Consider the following 22,227-nt stretch of genomic DNA (forward strand, 5'->3'; position numbering starts at 1 on the left):
GCGGCCCCGGGGGGCGGTGGCCGCCGGGGAGGAGGGCGGGGCTGCCCGCGCCGGCCCCGCCCCTCGCGCCCGTTGGTTGCGGCCCGGCTGTGTTTTGCATATTGCCCACCCCGCGCCGGCTCTGCTCCAATGGGAGCGCGGGTGCGGCCGTCTCATTAGCATACGCACCTCTGCCCTGGGCGCGGAGCCGCCGCGGCCGCAGGACCGAGCTGCGGGAGGGGCGGGAGCGCCAGCGGATCCACCGGGGCCGGGCCGGCACCGCCACCGGCACGGCCTCCCCCGAGCGCTGCCTGCGCGGCTGAGATGAGCGGTGGCGAGCAGCGTTGTGGGCTGTGCACGGGGCAGGCGGGCGGCGGAGGGCTGACTTCCCGCTGAGGCAGCCCCGGAGCCGCGCCGGACGGAGGAGCCCCTTTATTTTGAATTTTTTTTTTGTCGTTGTTGTTTTTGGTGGTTTTTTATACGTTTTCCCGGCGGCCGGCCGGGCTCGGTAGGCGGAGGGCGCCAGCGCAGAGCCGCAGGCCGAGCCGGGCCGGGGGGGCTGGGCGGCCGGCGGGGTCGGCGATGCGGTGCCTCGCTCTGCTTGGCCTCGTCGCCTGGGGCCTGGGGAGCTGGGCCGGACACAGCGGCGGAGCGTCCCCCCCGCCCTGCCCGGCCCCGTGCAGCTGCGACGGCGACCGCGGCGTGGACTGCTCCGGGCGGGGGCTTGCGGCCGTGCCTGCGGGACTCAGCGCCTTCACGCACGCACTGTGAGTCGGGGCCGGGCCGAGCCGGGCGGGCAGGTAGCCGGGCGGGGGGAGGCACCACCGGCGGCGGTACCCCCGGTAATTGCGGGTGTGCGGGGGTTGCTGCGGTGCGGGTCTAATAACGCGGCCGGCTCCGGCGCCGCCGCGCTCCCCGGCCGAGCCGCGGTGCGGCCTCCGGGCAGGGCCCGGCGCTGCCGGGGCAGGTGAGCTCGGCAGGGCCTGGGGCGGCTCCGGGCGGCCGAGGGGAGCCGGCCGAGCCCGAAGGGAGCGGTGTAAAGGCTGGGAGGAAGGCGCTCGGAGCCTGCGGCGGTGAAAGGCGAGGCTCGGGGGTTCGGTGGGGCCCGAGTCGATGCCGGTGCCGTCCTGAGGCGGGGGGGAGCTGCTGCCCTCGCTCGGGTGTGTGTGTGCGCCTCAGCGTGCGTCCGCGCCCCGGGTCGCCTTTCTCCTCGTTCCTCTCTAGAAACCGGTTGCCATTGCTGGTCATATTGCTCCCAGAAGTTAAAGGCGTTTTCAGCCCGAAGAACGCGTAAATCTGGTTAAATACGGTGCCTTCGCTTTTACAAAATCTTCACGATGGTAAAGCACAGGGGAACCTTGGAAAAAGCCAGCATAGCCAAACATCGGGGGTTTGTCGAGTTTTGCTCGTGAATGAAGAAAAACATGAACTCTTCCAAAAAACCCACCATTTTATCCCCTATTCTATGGTAATGTTGTAAAGCAGGCAGAAACTGGTAGGTCTTGCGTGGCGTTTTGGTAACTTTAATAATAGAATTTTAATTGAGGAATGAGCACGGTTCTGTAGAGACATGACCGGGGAGGGATTTGCAGCTTTCAATACGGTAGCTTTGCTAATCCACAAACCTGTTAAGTTTCACAATAAAACCTGTCAGTCTTGCCCCACTTCTCAGCGCAGATTTCACAGGGTGGAGCAAGGTCTGGTATGGGCCAGTGGTCAAGTCTGGTATTACTAAAGCTTTGCCGTGTTTACAGCGTGTCATCCAGCACACTACGGCAAACGATAGTGCGACGTTTCACATCGGTACTGAATCGCTGTTTTGTCAGAACACAGCAGAGGTGTATGCCTTGGAAAATTGCATTCTTTTCTTTGTCTTTGTTTGCCCACGCTTAATATGCAGAGGGAGTCTGATTCATAGTTACTGGGTGTTTAGTTTACTGAGGAGGTTTCCAATTTCTCCTACATATTTGGATTGTTTCTTTTACTTGTTCAGGCTGGGTGGAGAAAGATTACTGGGCCTTTTTTCTTGTGTACTAGTTGATGAATGGTAGAAGTTGTATCTGGTCTCAGTTGTTATCTGTGCTTAAATATTTTGTTCCTTTTTTTGTGCTTATAAGGTGTTAAGTGGGAGCTCGATTTGTGCTATTTTTCCTGTGGAAGAAATGGTGGTTTCTGAGTGTTTGGGGTAGGGAGTTAGACGCTGCCGTCATGAACCCTTGGAATTACTGCTAAACAGTCTTCTCTTCACAGAGAAAACAGGGAAGTTACCCAAATTAATAAGGTGCTTGAAGTCTCTCTGGTAAAAGCTGCATTTAAGCATAAGATTTTATGGTTCCTACATTGTCTGGCTGTCTTATAAAATAGACTGGTACATCCCTGAGTGTCTGCAACATGACATAAGTTGTCTAATGGGCACAAGTCGCCATAGCCAACACTCGTTAGAGAGAAAACTGCCGAAGAGTTTCATTTTGTAAGTTCCTTCTTACTGTGCAGGTAAATTTCATACAACCAGCTCTAAGTTCCTCCTTACTGTGCAGGTAAGTTTCATACAACCAGCTCGAAGTTCCTCCTTACTGTGCAGGTAAATTTCACACAGGCAATGTGACACTTAGGGCTAAAGTGAGAGGAGGGCTGCACACGCTGAAATGTGCTTTGGAATGAATTTTTGTAGCTTTTGATTTTATGCTCTTAAAACTTGAGAAGAATCTTTCTTGAACTTGAGAATAATCTGGTGCTGTGGCAGTGGAGGATACTCTTGATCCCTCTTTGCATTCAGTTCCTGCTTCCTTATTTACAGAAGGAAAATAATTGGTGGCTTCTTGGTGCTTCTGAGCTTAACCAGTCTCTCTTGAAGTCAGGGCACTAGAAGTTTAGGGTATGTAGAAGACAGTTTTGGAGGCAATAGAAACTCACTTCTGACCTGCTTGGACTGGACAATGTGTAGTTTTGCCAGAGATGTTTGGTTGGTTAGTGTGGAAGAAGAAGACACAAAAATAAAATCACACTCCTACGTGACATGTTTGTCTCATGGCAAAGCACCTTAGCTATGTGAAGAGAAGAAAACTTTTCTGTTCTCTATGTCAGGCACCTTCATGATGTCAGGAGAGCCCCTCAGCATTGCTGCTGGGCTAGTTTTTGATTACAGCCATGGCAGCAGAGAGCCTGTAGCACAGAGGCGGCTGAAAGAATGTTACAGGTGATGTTCTGTGATACTAAAGCAAAGGTATGCCCAGATTTTTGCTTTGGCCATGAGAGAAGAAAGCTGCTCATGACTGAAGTTGGCAGTGAATGAGTTCCAAGGCAGTTTAGAATTATGGAAGGAACCTGGTGTTTACTTTTTACTGGTTCTGTTTTCCTGAAGTCCTAATTTCTTTGTGTTAAGTCTAATCATTTAGCCTAACTTCCCAGGTGCTGCCATGAATGGTCAGACAGGGGTTTCTGTAGAGCCTTAAAGGCATATCCTTACAGAATACCCTTCCCATTCCTTACTTCTGTTTATTCAGCTCTTGATTGATCCCCTGCTGCCTCTTGCTTACTGTGGTGGTTTGAAAGCAGGGAGAGAGGGGCTGGTGTGATAGTGGGGGGTTTTGTGATTACCAGAGAATGGTGGGATCTCTTGAGGGTAATTCTCTCAGACTGAGCAGCTTGAAAACATGGAATATCTGCTCACTGCTTTTGAGTCATTGGTGAACTTTGGGTGGTGGAATTTGAATAAAGCTGTCCCAGCTGCAGTCAACTCAGTGAAGAGATTACTGGGAGATGTACAAGTGCTCAGGAAAGACAGATGACAGCACCAGGTCAGACCTTTGTGAGGGGATGGGATTGATGGGGACAAGCTCACAGGGAGTTGGGATGACATGAGCAAGGATAAATGCTTGATACTTTTACTGTAGGCAACCATTTGTATAATTTAGGTAGGTGTTTATGTAACTCTTCATTGCCATCTGCCAGTTCTTCTGTTTATGAAGGTTCAGTTTGCTTGGTTGCAAAATAACTGTAGTCTGTGCACGTTGTGGGCACAGGGTGAGTGGTGATTAGGAGTGGGGCTGTGCAGGATCCCTGATTGTCTCCAGCTGTGCAGGACAGGTGAATGCTATTGAAGGTGAGGAGCCATGGAGTGCCCAGGGGAGCAGAGGGCACACAGGGGCAGGGCATTCAAGGTGAAGGTTATAAAAGGTTGCTCTGAAGAGGAATAAGGAGCAGATCCTTTGTTGGTCATGGCTCCACCATCCTTCTGATATGAGTAAGTGGTGCCTGTGCACCATATAAAGCATATGAAAATGGGTTTTGTTTGGTTTTTTTTAATGCTTTATGCTCCTGATTTTTTGCTATGATGTTTCACATGCCATGTTCCAGAAAACTTGATGCTAGTTGAGAGGAAATTGTGGTAAGGCATGCACATGTGCTTGTGCTTCTCATGGATGTCAGTTTGAGAACTCAAATTCCAGTTAGCAAGGTTTAATACTTGTATGACTCTTGTGCAGGAGATTAGAGCAAGGAATTCTAGATAATTACTTTTGGAGAGATTTTCTATGAGCCTGGCTGACTTAGGTCTTGCCTGACAACCATGAGGAATACAGCCCCTTGTCAGTGCCTGCTATTATGTTTTAGGCAATTCAAATAAGAAAACAATACAGATAGTTTTCATTCTAGTGCTTCTTGTGTGCATTTTTGCACAAAGAAGGAAGGGTAGTGTCCCTAGCTTTAATTTTGCTTTCTTTGAGTGTGAAAGGTGGGGGGCTTGGGAGCTCTGGCTGCCCTAGACTAGGGGATAAACCTTCAGGATGAAATTGTCATATTGATCTTTTGGGTTTTATTGCTCATTTAACCTGATAGTGCTGTATTTCTGTGTGCTTTTGTGCACTAGCTTTATGAGGTTGAGATGTGGCAGTTGAGATCCTTTTTTCACTTGTTCTTCACTAGAGGTTGCTTCAGCAATCACAGAGAGCTGTGGATCTCTGTTTTGGAATACATTCTATCTGGAGGTACCTCCATGCTCTCACCATTGAGTGAGATCCCTTGCTCTGTGTATAAATGGCAAAATGATGTGGTTCTGTTTGGGGTGAGCAAAGCTTACCCATTTTTTTGTATTTTTATCTGTCACTGTTATTTTTTTGTAGGATGATGATAAAATGTAGTAGGGAGGTGTGAGGTGTCTTCTCCTGATACATCTGGTGCAAAGATAGAGATATTTAGTGTGCTGCTCTGGTCAGATGTCTTAAGTATAGAAGGACCTGGCTGAGTTTTGTTAATGCTGTCTGGTAGAGTTGTTATGGTGAAAAGTGAAGATGTCCAGATGTGACCTTGAGTCTGGAAAATGTAGCATGGTTGCAATTCTTCTGAGGTAGAAAAGCCTTATCTAATTACAGGTTTGAAGGTTTTGCAGGTAAACCATTTAGTTTTTCATTTGCTTGTGCTACCTACTGGTGATGTGATGGCAAGCAGTAATTCCATACTTCTTTTAGAAAGACATGGTCATGTCATTTCAATTTGGATAATCCTGTAAGTCAGCAGAAATACTGTTACATTTGTACAGGCTCGTGAAATCCCACAGACAGGAGGAGTATTTCAGTTTGGTGAACATTCAGTGATTCCAGCAACAGTCTTTCCAGCATGTATCACCCAAGGATTGGAGTCTTTATCTTCATTTTAAGCTGGCCAATTTATCTGTCAGTCTTGTAAAAAAGTAGATGCTTTTAGGTAGTGTACACAAAATGAAGGTGTTGGTGTTTCAGTGTTAAATATTTTTGCCTTTTTAATGTTTTTGTTGGTATCAAATTTGGTGTTTTCCTCTTCACCATTTATCCCCCCCCAGAAAAAAACCCAACATTTTGCCATAGCAGGTAATTCTCAGGTATTTGGCATTTATTTCGTACATGGAGCTGATTTGTATCATATGTAATTCCTTGTTTGATGTGTGCTGGCAGAGGCTTGTAAGTGTGATTTTGGGGAATAAATACTAAGATAAGTCTGCAGCATAGAATCGAGCTTATGCTAGTAAGGAGGTAAATAATTACCATTTCAGTTCTTGAGAGAAATTTGCTAGTAACTATCTCCTTGAGAGGGAAAATATGGAAGCTGTAATATAAGGACTAAAAAACAAAACAAAACTAAAAAAACCTCCTCTGCAAGGATCTTTGTTTGTTTTGTACTCTACATCTAAGCCAGCAATTTTTGCAGAACACAAGCTCTTATTTACCCAGAGAAAATTACTGGCCTAGATTTCCGAAGGGCTGAGCACCCATATCACATTTTAGAGAGCATGGTGGCTGCAGGGCTCTGGGAATAACTCTGGATGTCAGAGATCTTCCTCTCAGCCACCCCTGGGCCTTTCCCAAAACCTTGTTCCTAAAGATGAGCCTCTGGTTGGGAATGGGTAGGACCTGGGGTTCTGTTTATTTTGTGTGGTGACTGCCAGCAGCCCGGGTTTGCCTGCCCCTTGTTTTACAAACGTGCAGGGGAGCGAGGTGGATGGGACTGGTTCGTTTCAGCAGGGCTGCAGTTACTCTGCTCAGGGTGAGTGTGCTTCAGGCAGCAGCTCTGTGCTGCCAAACTGTGGTTTTGGGTCTCTCTATGGAAGAAGCAGAATGTCAAAAATAGCTTGAGGAAGAATCAGAGAGATTTGTATGATCCTAGAAATAGGAGACTAAGGTAGAAAGAGCAGAAGCAGCCATTCCTATTTGAAGAAACTTGTAAATTGAAGCAGCAGAGTTTTAAATGCTACAAGCCCTTTGTTTACAGAGATCTCAATAGTGTGTGATGGATTAGAGGCCCTGGCCATCCTCTCTACCTGGTGGGTTCACCATCTGCTTCACCAGTGACCGAGGATTTTGCACTGGAAAAATACTCTTCTGTAGATTTTCATGTCTGCCTTTCAGGTACTGTTGCAGTTTGGGATAAGATGTTCTCAAGCTTTGGTCTGACAAGAGCTTTGCAGTCATGTGGTGTTGGTTCTCAGTGCCCTGCCACCCCTAGCTTGCCCTGCTGAAGAAGTGGAGGGTGGCTATTGGTATTTCCTTTGCTGAGAGGTGGTCAGCTGGTGGTGTTGGCGGGGAATTGTGTGCAGGGATGGTTGTCACAGGAGCTCACACAGAGAACAGGAAGATCTTGGTGTTACTGTGTAAATACTGTCCTCACTCTAAATATGTCTGTGAGCTTTTCTTCAGAATTGCGCCCGGATTCATTCACTTTTGTTCCAAATAAAGCTGCCATGTCCAAATTGGAAAAACATGCAGCAGTAGATATAAGGGTACTTGGGAAGTATAATTAAACAATGAAAAAATGGCCTGTGATGTACCTGCAAAACATTTGACCTTTTTGCCTTTTTTTCTTTTTAAAGTTCTAAGTTCCTGTCAGTGAGTTTCACTGGAGCTGAAAGTTTCCAGTATTTTCAAATCGTGTGTCGTTTGTTTTAAAATACATACTTGACATAGCAGGATCCATTTTACTTTACTCTTGAATGATTTAACTGTTAGAGGATTGTGACAAGGTCAGCACTTTCCACTTCCCAGAAACATACTCCTGTTGCTGAAAGAGTAAGGGAAATCTGTATTTCAGCTTCACTGAAAATTTCAAGGCACAATGATGATATAAATCTCTTACAAAACCACAGAGAGGACTTGTAGTGATCTCAAAAATAACAGTTTAAAGTTGGTGTCTGAAAACTGCTGTTGAATTTGAATGGGTAATAGCCAACTTATGGCATTATGCATAATGTCAGCCAATATGGTAACATGTTTTTAAAAATACAGATAGCTATTTTTGACCAGGTGATGTTGGTATTCCCTGGTGGACTGTGGTCTGACATATCCCTGTCAGGGATATGGTTGATTTTGGGAGATAAGAATATCACTTAAACATTTTCTTAGTAAAATATGAAGGCTTTTTGTTTTTTTTTTTCTTTTAAAGTGATGTGCCTCCTCCTTTTCTCTCTCCAACCAGTTGTGGTAAAATGCTAGGTCTTGCAAGGACTTTTTTCACCTAAAACTTTTAATCAGATGTGTCTGGACTTTTAAACGGCTACAGGATTAGTAGTGAATCATAAATGAATGTGCAATTTCAGAGGTACACAGGGAAGGCCTAAACCTGTTTAATTTAGCTTCATAATGCTGCAGATTGTACATTTGGTAGGGTTGCTCTCCGAACGTGTTTAACTGGGGGGTTTTGCTGTTCCCTTGTTGGCACGTGCAGGGTTACAGATTGACAGGCTGCCCCAGTGCCCAGTGGGGAGAGCAGCATGGCTGTGCTTCCATAGCCATGTCCCTGACATGGGACAGACGGACTGCTTCACCCCATCCTGGAGAGCCCTCTGTGGGGCTGGACAGCCAGGGGGCCCAGGGGTGAGGTTTGCTGCGAGCACTTCAGCCCTTGCTGAAGCTCTTGTGCTTTGCCTGGCACTGCTCAGTGGTGGCACAGGAAGCCCAGATGTGGAACAGTGCTGGGTTGGCATTGCACTAATGCAGTGTATTGCAGGGACCATGCAGCACAGCTCACTGTGGCTGTGTTTCATTCTTTTGGGTGTGATACTGTGCAGTGCTTCTTTCTGAACCGTTTGGGCACTGGGGGGGTTGTGTTTGGTGTTCAGCAGATGCAGAAGACATGAGTGCAGATGTGGGTCCTGCTGGGATGTACCTGGGCTTGGTGTCTCCTGTGCCCATGGCTTCCTCTTTCAGAGCACAAAATGCAAATCCTGTTCCCTGCTGTCCAAGCAGGACGTGGCAGTGTGTTAGCCTGTAAAGGGAAAATTTGTTTTTCCTGCACTCAGGGCTTTAGGGTTGTGGCAGGAAAGCAGGACAGTTAGCTCCTGTTGCTGGAGGGGGAGATGGTGCAGGTCAGGAAAGGAAGCTTGGGGAAGCTGGCTGCCCCTTGCCAGTCAGAAGGAGTCGGGGGTGCATAGGCTCAGTCCTTTCTTTGTTATTAGAGTTTGATAGGTGGGATATCCTGGCTGTCCTTTATTAAACTTAGTCTCATGTTATTTTAAAAATATCTCTTACTGGAGAAGTTTCCTTGCTGTTTTCTAAATGCTGATCCAGATTAGTAGTGGATGTAGTTTGCTCATCTGGAAAAGTGAAGAGACTGAAACCTGTGACTGTGGAGTGCAGGCCCTCTCTGGTGCAGTGGGACACTGTGTCTGGAAACACGCATGGTGCTCTCCATGTGGCAGAACTGGTGCATCTGACTTTCACTCCACTCCACTCCTGCGTGTAGAAGCTGTGAAGAGGTTGCCATCTTTTTCAGGTGCCATGGTTGGAAGCCCTAGAAATATGTTGATTTTTTTTTTTGTTTTAAACTAGGGGAAACCTTTCCCAGGACGTGCCTGTAGTAGTGCACTCAGCAGTTCTGTGAGCTACTCCTGCAAATTAGGAGTCCTTTAACCTACTGCCAGGAGCCCTGCACCGTTTGGAAGGTGGTTGCTTGAGTTACACGTTCTTTAAGGGAATTTTGCAAAGCCATTGTCAGCAGCAATCTACGTATATCTTGTTCACCTCCTTTATTTACAGTTTCACTCGAGTAGCTGCTCTCTTGAGACATGAGATGTTCACTGTGCTGGGTGTCCTCTTGGGGTCTTGGTGGCCTTCCTGGAATTAGCTGGGCAGAGAGAAGGGAAATGGTTCATTGTAAAGAGTCCTACTCTGAGAACGATTTGGGCCTGCACAGGCTTCTGCCTTTTGGAAATTTTTTACTGCTCTTGGCTTTAACATTTGGGTTTAAAAAAACCATAATGGAAGTAGATGGGCTAATATTGACCAAACTGTTAATATTTTACAGAACCTAGTGTGAGTCTTGGTGGGTGTAGAAAATCCATGTCTTTTGCAAGGGCAAATCTGGTTCTGTGTTACTATTGCGAAGTGTTTACTGGAGGCATTATATCTCTTCAATATCAGGTCAGTCATTTATTTAGCATTTACTCGCTCTTGCTTGACATTTTTCTCAGAAATTTCAACTAGTTTGTTTACATGTTCTTTTTCTGTAACCTGCTTAGTGCAAAGGCAGGTCTCTAGTTTTCAGACCAAAAATTAACAATATCTCGAATGTTCAAGAGGATTAAGCAAGGATTTGTTTTTGGTATAATAAGTGGCAGTTGTTTACTTCTTCAGCAGAATACTTTGCAGCATTGCAGCAAGACCGGTTCTTCCTCCTTAAAACTCTTCAACTCTCCTGAGTAACCACGCCAGTAAAACAAGTCTGTGTATTCAAAAGAGGCTAGCATGAAAACAATAATATACCTGAAATCCCATTTAAGAGTAGGACTGCTTGCACTGTGATTGTATCTTCACTTACACAAAATAAGTTGGGGGTTTTTTTTGTCTAAAAGCATGAATGGGAGAAATTCTGTAACAAACATCAGATAAATATTCAAATACCCTTGGTGTTTGCCTCACCAGATATATTCTCTATGTCCTTCAGGCAAAGTGCATCACCTGGTCTGGGTTGGTTCAGTGCCATCAAGAACAGAGAATAGCAGAATAATAATGTAAACATGAAAAAATTTGTCCCTCGTACCATTTGTCATTGAACTTGCCTCAGTGAATTTGGTGCCCAGTCTGATTTATTTTTTTATGAAAAGGTCAGGATTGATACTGCTGGCCACTTCACTGTGCAAATTGACTTTCCCACCAGTTTGTCCTTTGGCATCTTTAGTGGGAATAGGCATTCAGTGGGAGTGTTTCGTCTCTGGCCTGCAAGTGCCCATCAAGAGATACATTTTAGAGGTACTGGAGCAACTGAGGATTCTACAGTGTTTATGATATATGTACCTCTTTCAAAAAAATCCACTTCTTTCCAAAGAGCATGCATTAGTTGCATTGTGCTGTTACTGAGAAACAGAACAAGAATTACATAGTGTCTGTCATCCCGTGTACTGAATAAGTTTTACTTGTTGGTGCCTTCCTTGAACTATCAAATGGAAAAGTAGTTCCTTAAGAGAACTTATGAATCTCAGTGTGAATCAACAGGCAAAGTGTAGAGGTAGTTTTGCACATGACCATTTCCAGCCTTACAAGTTTTTTGCATCTCTAATTTAAAGAAAAGCCATTGAGTAGTAGCACCCTCCCTTGGGATTTGAGCCCTGCTCATGTTTGTGTTGAACTAGAATGCTCCTCATGTGTGGTAGTGGTGAGTTCTGTTTAGCTCTACTGTACATCAGTGGAAATCTGCAGGAGCCCGTGGATATCTGGTTTAGCAACCTAATCTGAGGGCTTTCCTAAAAGAGTTTGGAGTGAGTGACTTGCAAAATTTTAAAGTTTGGTAAAGGAGGCAGGTTCCTGCAGCAGAGCAGTGCTAGCAGATGCTTCTTTTGAGGCTGACAGCAGATATCTTAACAGTTCATATTTGCAGAACTGTTGGGAAAGCCTTAAGATCTGTCCATGTTATAGATGTCATTTAACTCCTTTGGGAGCTCAAACATACAAGTGTAGCCTTAAATGGGATTGCTTCTTAACCTGTCTCTGTGAAATAGTCACCCTTTGGTTTATGTGTCTCTGAAGTGTACAGGGTGCTCGAAATACAGGATATTGCTCCCTATTTGCCTTGTATTTTAAAAGCAGTTAACCCATGGTATAATTTCAGAGAATATGTGCAGATCACCCAAGAAGCCTCAGCAGAGCCTCACTGCATGTGCAGGTGAAAGCACAAACAGGCCCTGTTTTTGTGCTGCCATCCTCTCAGCAGCAGCAGTGTACTGCAGATGCCTTGGGAAGGCTCTTTCACCAGCTGTGCAACTCCTTGGAAGGAGCAGATTCTATTGCAGCTCTTCTTTAGCAGCTTTTCACTGCAAATAGCTTTCATTCATTTTTCACAGAGTAGCCCAAGGCTTTTGGGGAAGGACTGGGCTGGAAACTCAGCACACTTATTGCCATATGGTGCATGCGTTTAGACAAGGTGGTGAATGAAGCACAAGCGGCATCTGAAACATTGAAAATCTTGGTCATATTTTAAGTTTTTTTTTGCTGTTACAGAGATAACATCTGTGGAGAGATTAATGAGCAATAAGTAAACTGTGTTGAATCCAGGATTGCAGAATGCAGTTTAACTGCTTTAGGTTTCAGCACACTCATTTAATTAATGGGTTACTGTAGGTTTTTTCTGCTGTGGGGAGTGTGTGTGTGTGTAAGGGAAAATGTGAACGTTTATGCAAAGAACTGTGAATGAAGTTTGGGAATGTTGCCTTTGTGTTGCCTACACAATCCCACTTTATATTATCCCTGCCTTAATTTCTTTTCAAGAAGATTGTAGATAGATTGTCTTACTATCACTTACACTCAACTATTTCAGTGTCCAGTTCCCCACGGGATTTAACATACACAAGTTTAGTTATTCTTTTCTGGCCTAGGGAGAGATTTCCTTCCAATAATACCTTTACTGCCCTTTACCCTTCTGCACATAAGTTTGTTTGGAGAAAGATAGTTGCTTGGTAAGCAACTCCAAACAAGGCAGTGCCTGGAGCTGTCTTGGAAACATAAATTATACCTTTTAAATAGCATGTTAAGCTTCATGTGCAGAAAGTAAACAACTAGATGTACTGAATAAGCGAGCTCTAAACATTTCTCCCTGAGCTATAGGCCCTGTGAGTTCATCAGGAAAGCACCAGTTCACTCTGCCCTTCAATACTCTACTTGCAGGTACAAAGACATTCAAGTTACCTAATAACATCCATTCATTCAGCCATTGCTTTCTACTGGCAGCTGTTTAGCCATATAGTATTCAAATGTATTTATGAGATGAATGTGATGCAATGCTGCCAGACAGATTGCTCCTGTGGTAGCAAAGAAATACATATTTAATCTTGTGGAAATTTCTCAGGATTATATCCTCCTGTTTGCCTTCCATGATGAACTTCTTAATACAAAGTACGGATGAAAGAAAAGAAAATATAGATAGTAAAGACCAGCAGGGACAAAGTGCATACATTCTTTGTCAAAACCATTTTTGTTTTAATTCAGTGGTAGGTAGAGAATTTCTTGAGCTGGGTGGTACAGAATTACTTCTGAAAGCTGTTTCATTAATTAATCTATATGCTGTACAAAATACAGTCTGATATGTAAGGGATGGTTGCTTCACTCTACTATGTTTACCATAAATAGTCCTTATATCTAACTATTTTGTGGTAAATATAATGAAAAGCAGGAAAAGGTTCCATTTGTCTTGAACCTTTGAATATTTAGTGTTCTTATTAAGATGGAATAATCATTTAACTCTACTGTTAATGGCAGTAAATATTTGTGAAGTTGACTATCTTTTTGTATGTGGAAAAAAGAAACTGTTTTAACTTGACAAAGCTATGGATCTTTTAAAATAAAATTGCCTTCTTCATTCTTTGTGTTTGCTGAAAAACACAAATAGTGATCACGTTTTGCCCATTTCCTCACCTTTTCCCCTAAGGTAGTCTCTTAAATCTCTAATCTGATTACTTGTCCCTCAACTAAAAATTAAAATAAATCACTGCATCTGCTCTACACTTTTTAGATTGGGTAGTGAATATAAGATAGATTGTTATTTATTGTGTCATCTGACAAATATTTGCAGAGCATAATTTAATTTGTTGCATTAAAAATAGTTTGCCAGTTTCAATAGAGATCTTTTCACTCTGTGAACTTTCAGGGTGTTTATTTTTTTAAATGTTATCTTCATAGTTTTGCTGGTGATAAATTGGAAAAAATGGGTGTGTTAATGGAAGCAAATTATTAAATTGGTAATGAGGAAACAGGGTGTCAATAGCTTAAAGGTGTCTGTGTTAGGAGCAGGTTTCAAGCTGTGTGGCAAGTTTTACTGGCCTTGGTTTACTGAGCCAGTAAAATTGAGTCTTTCAAGGTAGGAGGAACCAGACTTCTTCAAAATAAGCAAGAGCAAGACAAACCAGATCATGTTATTAAGGGAGCTTAGCAAGGATGCGTTTTGTCTACCTTGTATCGATTTTAGTTGTTTCTGTGTGAATTTACATTGGTCAGTGGTCTTTAGTTAGGTAAGAGCTGGGGTGTACTTCCTTGCCTGTGGAATAGCTGTGATGATGTGAAAAGATGCCCATGTTTGTCCTGTGGAGATAACCAAGAAGACAGATGTTCATAAGCCAAGTTTGTTTGTTGGAGTTCATCTGTAAAATGCATATTGCTGGGAAAATGCACATACTGTTTCTGTCTATAAACAAGCTGGAAATACATGCAGGTTTTGCCTTCTGTGGGTTGCTTCTTTTCACTCACACATGAATTAGGTGTGTTTGTGTAAAAATTGATTCTATGTACATGATCAAAGTTGACAAGCCTTAATCTCTGTTGCAAGGAGTGTGGACCAGCTAGTCCGTGTGGTAGGTCTTTGTTTTTCATGTGAATACTTGAAATGTTCTGTTTGCATTAAGTAAGCTGTTTTTTTCTTGACAGCTTAGTGATTAAAATCTGATTGGTTTTAAATAAGTGTAGTCATTTAAATGCTAAGAACAAAGTTAAACTGAAGAGATAACCTTTTGAAGAAAATAACTAGCAATGAGAGCTTCTTTGACCTCTTTTTTATAATTGCAAGTGAGGGCTATCTGTTCTTTTTGGTAGAGGGTTCTGTGAACCATTTCATATGTTTGTATACATTTTCCTTAAAAATTAGTAAAGACACTAAGTTTTTTATTGGCTTATATTGTTGTGTCAGCAATAGTAAATATTACTAATTTTATTCGTGTTAGGGCAGAATGCAGAAGTCCAGAGCTGAGTGTCCTGCTAAGTTTGGTTAGCACAACTATCCAGTTTGGGGTGCAATTCCTAACCAACAGTCATGTTTGTGAGTGCCTCTGATGTCTGAGCGGTTTTGGGGCGTTTGTTTGGTTTCATTTCTTTTCACAGAATTGTTATGTTTGGAAGGAGCTCTGGAGATGATCCAGGCTAACCCCCCTGGCCAAGGCAGGGTCACCTGGAGCAGGTGGCACAGGTGTGTGTCCAGGTGGGGTTTGGATGTCCCCAGAGGGAGACCCAGTGACTCCCCTGGGCAGCCTCTTGTAGTGCTCTGCCACCCTCAATGTAGAGAAGGACTTCCTCGTGTTGCTACCTCAGTGAGACTTTCTGTGTTTTAGTCTATGGCCATGTTTGCTTGGTTTGGGTGGTTGTTTTTGTTTTGGTTTGTTGGAGGGTTTTTGTTGGTTTTTGTTGTTGTTTGGTTGGGGGAGGTGTTTGTTTTTTGACAACAGCAGATTAGACATTGAGCCGTGCAGCTAGCGAGAGGCCAAGTGTGGGCCTTGGGTGGACAGGGTCTTGTTATGCTTTTCTACATTACATTGCAATGGCATATTCTCACGCTATATTGCAGTTTTACCAGATATTCTAGCAGTATTTTTATCAGCTTGATGCAAATTGATTGTTGCTGATGCATTGGATGCACTTAGGATGAGCTTTCATGCTTGGTTTTAGAATGTAAATTACTTCTCTTGCTCTTTGCTGCTAGGGAAGAGTTCCTCCTGAGCTGCTGTGGTAAATAATCATAGAAATTGTCAATAGTGTAACAGAATTTGAGTGCAGTTAGTCCTTTATCAGTGTTGAACTCTGCTGAGGTCAGGGATACGAGACATTCTGATAAAGGCCTGTGAATAGGCTTTCCAAAAATATATGCTTGGACTTAGGCCTTCAAACCAAGCCATGCAGACATTGCTGTGGGTTTTTCCTCTTATTTTTTTTGTATAGTTACATCATATTTTCTTGTAGGAGGAGGAAACAGGCACGCCATTTAGGACAGGTGGTCATCAGGTATTATTTGTTGTGGCCTTATTTCAGTGGTCTAAGGTAAGATTAGAAGGAGATTTTGGTGTATAATACCCAAGTAGACCATCTTATCTTTGAAAAGCAAAATCACTGAGTACCATTAGATGACCATTGCTGAAAGGAAAGTTGCTTCTTTGATTACGTGAACAGAGTTACCAGCAGCTGACTCTCTGATGTATTTAAAAAAAAAAAAACACAAAAAGAGTTTTTATTATTTTAAAAATAATAGAAAAGTCCATGTTGATTTGTACCCAGTTGGATTTTCATAAAATCATAGAATGGTTTGGGTTGGAAAGGACCAAAGATCACCTAGTTCCAACTCCCCTGCCATGGGCAGGCACACCTTCCACTAGACCACGTCAGACTCCCATCCAACCTGGCCTGAGCAAGGGATGTCCCAGGCACGGGGCACGCACAGCTTCTGTGGGCAGCTGGTTCAGTCTCACCACTCGCACAGTAATGAATGCCTTCCTGATATCTGATGTGAGCCTGCTGCTTTCCCTTTGATCCCATTCACCACGCTTCTGCCACGCCATGCTCTTGTGAATAGTCTTTATCCCTTGCTGTTCTAGGCTCCCTTCAGGTACTGGAGGCTGCAGTTAGGTCACCCCAAAGCCTTCTCTTTTCCAAGCTGAACAATCCCAGGTTTTGCCTGGACACAGTTTTCTTTATAGCAATATATTTCTTTATAGTTTTCTTTATAGTGGTGCTTGTGCTTGTTAAATAGTGCCTGCCTGATCCGTAGGTGGTGTAGAGGGGATTTTAAAACATCACTTTTTGCATTCACTCAGATTGGTGTTTGTAATAAAAATGGCTTTTTCTGTTCTTCATGTCAATCACAAAAAGGCTATTCCAGTTTTCTCTCGGGGAGGAGGTGCTTTAGAGATTACCAGAGCCTCAGCCTGTGGTTCTTTAATGTGAAAAATATCCTCTGGTGATGATTCTGGTAGCTTTTGGCTGGACTGGCTGGGCCAGTCTCCCACAGGGGGAAGCTGCTTGTATTCACAGGACAAGGGCATTTACAGGATAATGGAGTGAGGCAGCAGCAGCTGGAAGGCCTGGACCATCGTTGGGCAAGTGATGGCTTCAAGTGGTGCTTGTACCTGGTACTCCTTACCCACCCCTGAGCCCTTCACCACGTGCACTGGATGCCTCCCAAAAAACAGTGGCCACGTTAGTCTGCTGCTTTGGCTGGTTTGGAGTGGGAAGGGATTAGGAGAAGGAGACTTGGTCTCCTCCAACCAGCCTGCATCTGTGAGGATGATATTTCAATGGTGTTTTCTTAAAACTGTTTTGTTTCGTGTTTGTAGCTCAAATATTTCAAGTTTCTATAGCATTTCTGTCAAACAATCTGCCTGTGCTGCTGAAAAGCAGATATAATCTTCAAATGTCCTGTTTAATACACAACCATCAGTATGACATCAGTTTGGTCCTAAATAGTGAGTACAGATTCTTTATTATTTTAAATAATGAAGCAAGCAGATATTTAATTGTACGAGAGGCCAGTTAGATAGCAGGGTTTACACTTGGGCCTTGAGCACAGCTGTATTTTCAGAGCACGCAGATGTGTCATGTGCAGTGTCAGCAGTTCTCGGTCCTTTCTCAGCTGTGTGCCTCGGGACGCCCAGGGATGTTTCATCAGCGTGCCTTTTCCACATGCTTTCATTTCGGGAGCTGCTGTCTGGTGATGGCTTTGAGCGAGCTGTTGCAGATAGGCTGGGTTTCTGACTACCTGTATTAGCAGGGAGTGAGCAGAGTAAGCTTGAAGTTCTTGTTATTGATGGTAATATTTAAAAGCTCAAATGTAACAGTATTTCAGTTGTGAATACGTGGAAATTGTGTGTACTGCTTAATGTGTTTCAGAAATCCCTGTTACTTTTCTTCTTTCAATACAAGAAAACAGGCGTGTAATGCCTCATTGAAAGAAGCCTGTAGGGGTGCTTTGTGAGGGACTTAATTAAGGGCTTTGAAAGACTAAACAAAAGGAAAAAGAAAATGCTACAGGGTTATTGTTATTCCAGCCCATTGGCTCAGAGAGCTGACCATCCATTGGTGCCTTCTATCCTTTTGCGAGCTGAATGACACTTTTGTTCATGGTTAACAGAGGTGAAAGAAGCCAATTATTGGCTGTCTTTTCCACAGGGCAGCTGCAGACGGATTTCACTGCAGGCAAATATGGACTCTTCTACCGCAAGGATGGTTGTGATGACAGTTATTTTTGTGTAATTGTACTAAAGAAAACAGATCTTTTTTTTGCCTTCCAGTGACTTGTGTAGATGTTTATTGAAAACTACTGTGAATATGCTGGCAGGGAATGGGAACGTGTGAGGGACTGGATTCCCCATGCTAACAGTGTACTCAGCTTTTTCTGTGAGTGTGTGAATGAGTGAGGGTTTTTTAATTTACTTTTTTCCTCTTATTTTCTTTTTTTACCTTGAAATTGCAGCTGATTTGAACTGTAGAGTTTTTCTAATTGGTGTACAGTGTGCATTTAACTCTCTTATGGCTTGCCAGCCCAAGCTGTGCTGGCTCCTCGGTACGCAGTAATGATAGAGGGACAACCACTGCAGGTTAGTGGCAAGCCCTACAACAGCAAAGCACACCATTCAGGACCCAGAAAGTGTCTGTGCCTGAAACTTCTGAAACTTGTCACCCCTTCTCCCACATCACTATTGCTTGGTCTTTCTTTTATAATTAAAAACGTCTTCTTTTCCCTGCAAATTTCCTTTGTTTCAGTGGTTGTAGTTTAAACGTGTAAAGAGGCTCAGTGGACTAAGAAGCAGGTTCTCTGACTGCTGGGATTCTGGACAAGTCCCCTCCAGTTAGGGACAGTTTTAGAGCAAGGGCCAATGTCTCAGTCAGAGCTGATGTGCTTTTGTTACACAGCAGACTTCTTGCCGTGTTGGCTCCTCCTTGGCCTGTCACTGCTTGAGCCTGTGCCGCTTTGGAGGCCTCTCTGCATTTAGGCATCGTGCACAATTGTTAAAAATAGGTTAGAAACTGTTGTAAAGTAGTTGCTAGATAGTTAAGCATGTACCGTTGGTTTGGTTATTATATTGTAAAAGGGATTAAAAGGGTAGTTATAAGAAATGTGGTACTCAAGGTACCATAGCACACCTCAGGAAAGTGCAGCACCCCCAGGGGAAAGGAGCCAGCCTGCATAGAACTGTAATGGCCAATTGAGCGCCTTAAACCTTCATGCAGATGAAGGATCCGAAAAGAAACCAATCCAGAGGGACAAAATACAGGACAAAAAGGGGGCTTCTGACCCACTGAATCCGTGCTGCTCCATCAGGACCGTCCATCCTCGACAGGAGCGCTCCTGCTCGGCCCGGACCCCCTTGCTTTAGGCTATTCTTTTTCTTATAATAAAAGCTGAAATCACTTTAGTACCAGGAGCTTGCTCTCGTTTTTATCAACAATAACAGTATTAAACATGGGGGCAAAGGTGATGCTCCTCAATTTGTGTGGCTTTCTGCTGCAGGTGAGAGTCTGCCTTTTGTCTTCAGACCTTTGGAAGAGGAAATGCTGAGTACATTCCCCCTTCGTCTCTTGGTGAATGAAGAGGAGTTTTGATGCTTTCCTTTGGTTTCTCTTTAGCCAGACTGAATTTTTTCCTTTATAGATTTTTTTTTTGTGTGTGTGTGGCATGGCCTGTTAGCCACAGATGGGACTGCTGCTGCTGCTGCATCCTGTTGTGTTGCTCACCCACATGGAGTGAAGTTCTGAAGTGAGTTGTGCCCCCATGAGCTTAGCCCAGTGCAGGCAGCTTTGTCTGAGGCTCAGAGAATCCTCAGAGGATGTGACTTGGAGGCACTTGGCATTTGTGGGGTGTTTTGAGTTGTGGGGCTGTGCTCTGCAGACTCCTGAGAAGGAGAGATGTGTGCCAGCCATGCTGAAGTGACTCTGCTGGGGCCGAGGGAATGGGCAGGCAGCCTGGCTCTCAGGGAAGGAACCAGCAAGAGTTGTGTGTTTTTTCATGAGGCAAAAAGCATACGTGCATTTGGCTTCTTGAAATGAAATAATTAGCTGTGTGAGAAATGGGATAATAACAAGATGATTCCTAGCACTCTGTGTGAAAAGAAATAAAATGGGGTTTGAGGACTCCCTTGATGTCCCTTGTTCAGTCCTATACTATTGAAATAGGAGGGGACCCTGTGGCTCTTCTCTAAGAGTGTCCTGGCAGATGATTTGGGCAGCTTTCATTTTAATTCATGTCTAAGCTTCACTGGAAGCTAAGGTGGATGCTTAACCCATGTCTTCATGTGTATCTATAAGGAACTTGGACATAAATCTCCAATCAGGAAGAGAAATGTAGCTGAAACCATCATAACTGGACAGAGCAGGAAGGCTGCTGAGGCTGTTTGGGTTCTTGTATTCAGCTCCACTCCTTGTCAATAGGCAGCAGCTTTGCCATTTGTTCAAGGCACAGTTTCCTGAGAGAAACACAGGGTGTGTGTTAGCACCCATGAACTCAGCCACATGGGAAACTTCAGGCAGACTTTAATCCTTCAAATGTCAAAAAGTAAAAATTACTCTTATGTTAAAATGCTATGCAGTAGTTGATGACCAAAAATGTTCACAATTTAAGTTTTACATCTTAGCAAAATTGGTTGGTTTTCATCATTTTATTTAAGATACCTTGAAAATTACTACATATAAGCATGTTTGGTTCTAAAAAGGTCCTTCCAGGTGCTGCCATGAAGTCTATTTTGGCACTAGGAAGTTCTACTATGTGCTTTTAGTTTTCCCACAGTATAGATATTTTGAGTGCTTTTTGCCAGAAATAGTTTTTAGTTACATCCAAGTTACGTGTTATATGTGATTGAAAAAAAATGCTTAAATGCTAAAGCTGTTGTAGATAGGCTTGGACTAACATTTAAATTTTGTCATCTGGCATCATTGTATCAGTGACTGTGTTCATACACCAGTTTTGTTTTGCTGTTTTTTTGGTTTTAGCCTTCTAAAAATGTAGGTCTCTCACCCAGACTTTTGAGGCTCTGTTTGCTTTCAAAACATTGGGTGGGACAGACTAGAACACCAAAATAAACCAGGAAAAAAATGAATAAAATTCAAAGGACTTATAGTTACTAAAGTTGGCACTTCTATGAAATTGGATTTATAGCTGTTTATGTTCTCTTTTTGCAGCAGAGCAAAACCACACAGAGTGAAGCTGCAACAGAAGGTTTTTAGATGAATATATGTGTGAATTGGTATCACAGCTCAGGAACACGGGTAGCTTTAGCCTTCTCCTACCTCGCAGAGATGCAGAAGTGTTCTCCTTTGGACTCAAGAATTGGGAAGGAAAGGAACCTGTGTAAACCCAGGAGATCTCTCTCTGCTGGAGCAAGGCAAGGCGCTGGAGCTGGCTGGGATTTATGGTGTGAGGCATTTGTTGTTTAGCGTTGCTAGGTGGAGAGGGCTGCGGTGTCCTTAGAGTCCAAAGGGTGAGCGTGACTCCCCACGCTCCTGCTAGGGCGGGTTGGGGTTTACGGCATTGCCCTTGGAGCTGATCCTGCAGTGAAACGTGCCTGGTGGCTGCTGGGGGTTGTGCAGCAGAAACCTGAGACTCGGGGGCGGGACAGACAGACGGACCCAGATCTCATGGAACTGGTTTGGTTACATACTGCCCTCGTGTTCGTGGAGGGCCGTGATAAGGGAAAAGGGCTCCAGAACTTGCTCAGCGCTGATGAACACAACTGTGGCTGGGTCGTGTGGGAAGTGTTGGTGTCGAGTTTTGCAGTACGTTTTAACTTCAGACACAGATATGGATTAAACCTGGTACTGACAACTCAATAAAGACAAACCAGATGGCATTGTTGAAAAATGACCTAGTTAACCTCAGTGACTGGTGATTCCATTATGGTAAGGACAGTTGATGCAACTGGCAAGGCTACCCTGTTTTAACTTAGTTGCTGGTGTAGTGTTAAACTTTATTTACTTACAACATAACAAATACCCTTCCATAAAACTCCTTTAGGTTTTCTGTTGTTGATTTTATTACAGGCATGAGCTACATGTGACATTTCTTCTTAGTGTCTTCTTCAGTACTTTCCTCTCCTACTACCATGGGAGTCGCCTGCTCCATAAAAGGCAGCTAACACCATCTGATTACAAAAAAAAAAAAAAAGGCACAAAAATATACAGTTGGTTGAATTCTTAAGTGTGTAACCTGTTGCTGGATTCCCCTCTTCCCTATGTGTGGAGACTTATGGGTTAAAAGAAATAGAAATATTTCTGCTTTCCTTTACTGGCAATTACAAATAATGTCAAGTCTTCCCAAAAATCTTATTTTATGGTTTTTAGATGCATATTTTTTGAGCTAAGATGATCTTACTTCGTATAACTTATTCTTAAAAGGTCTCGAGTCGGAGGGTAGCTGTGTGTAACCATGCTGAAAGCTTTCCTGTCAGGAGTTTTGCTGATAGCAGGACATGCAAATTGGTTCCAGATCAGGGATATGCATGATGTGAGTTCCCACCTGCGTTTGTCCCTGGACCTCTTTGTGGTCTCACTG

The 22,227-nt window shown here is 43.9% G+C and overlaps 1 protein-coding gene across 1 annotated transcript in view; it reads left to right on the forward strand.

Annotated features, from left to right (window-relative positions):
• Positions 1-259: 259 nt before the first annotated feature.
• The window catches only part of LGR4 (leucine rich repeat containing G protein-coupled receptor 4), a 74,689-nt gene continuing 52,721 nt past the window's right edge, over positions 260-22,227 (forward strand). The window contains exon 1 of the mRNA XM_066551677.1: positions 260-746. Coding sequence (XP_066407774.1) covers positions 562-746 — 185 coding nt within the window. The 5' untranslated portion in view covers positions 260-561. The remainder of the gene's footprint in view (positions 747-22,227) is intronic.

The sequence above is a fragment of the Molothrus aeneus genome, chromosome 6 (genome assembly GCF_037042795.1).
Source record: "Molothrus aeneus isolate 106 chromosome 6, BPBGC_Maene_1.0, whole genome shotgun sequence".
In the NCBI taxonomy this organism is placed as follows: Eukaryota; Metazoa; Chordata; class Aves; order Passeriformes; family Icteridae; genus Molothrus; species Molothrus aeneus.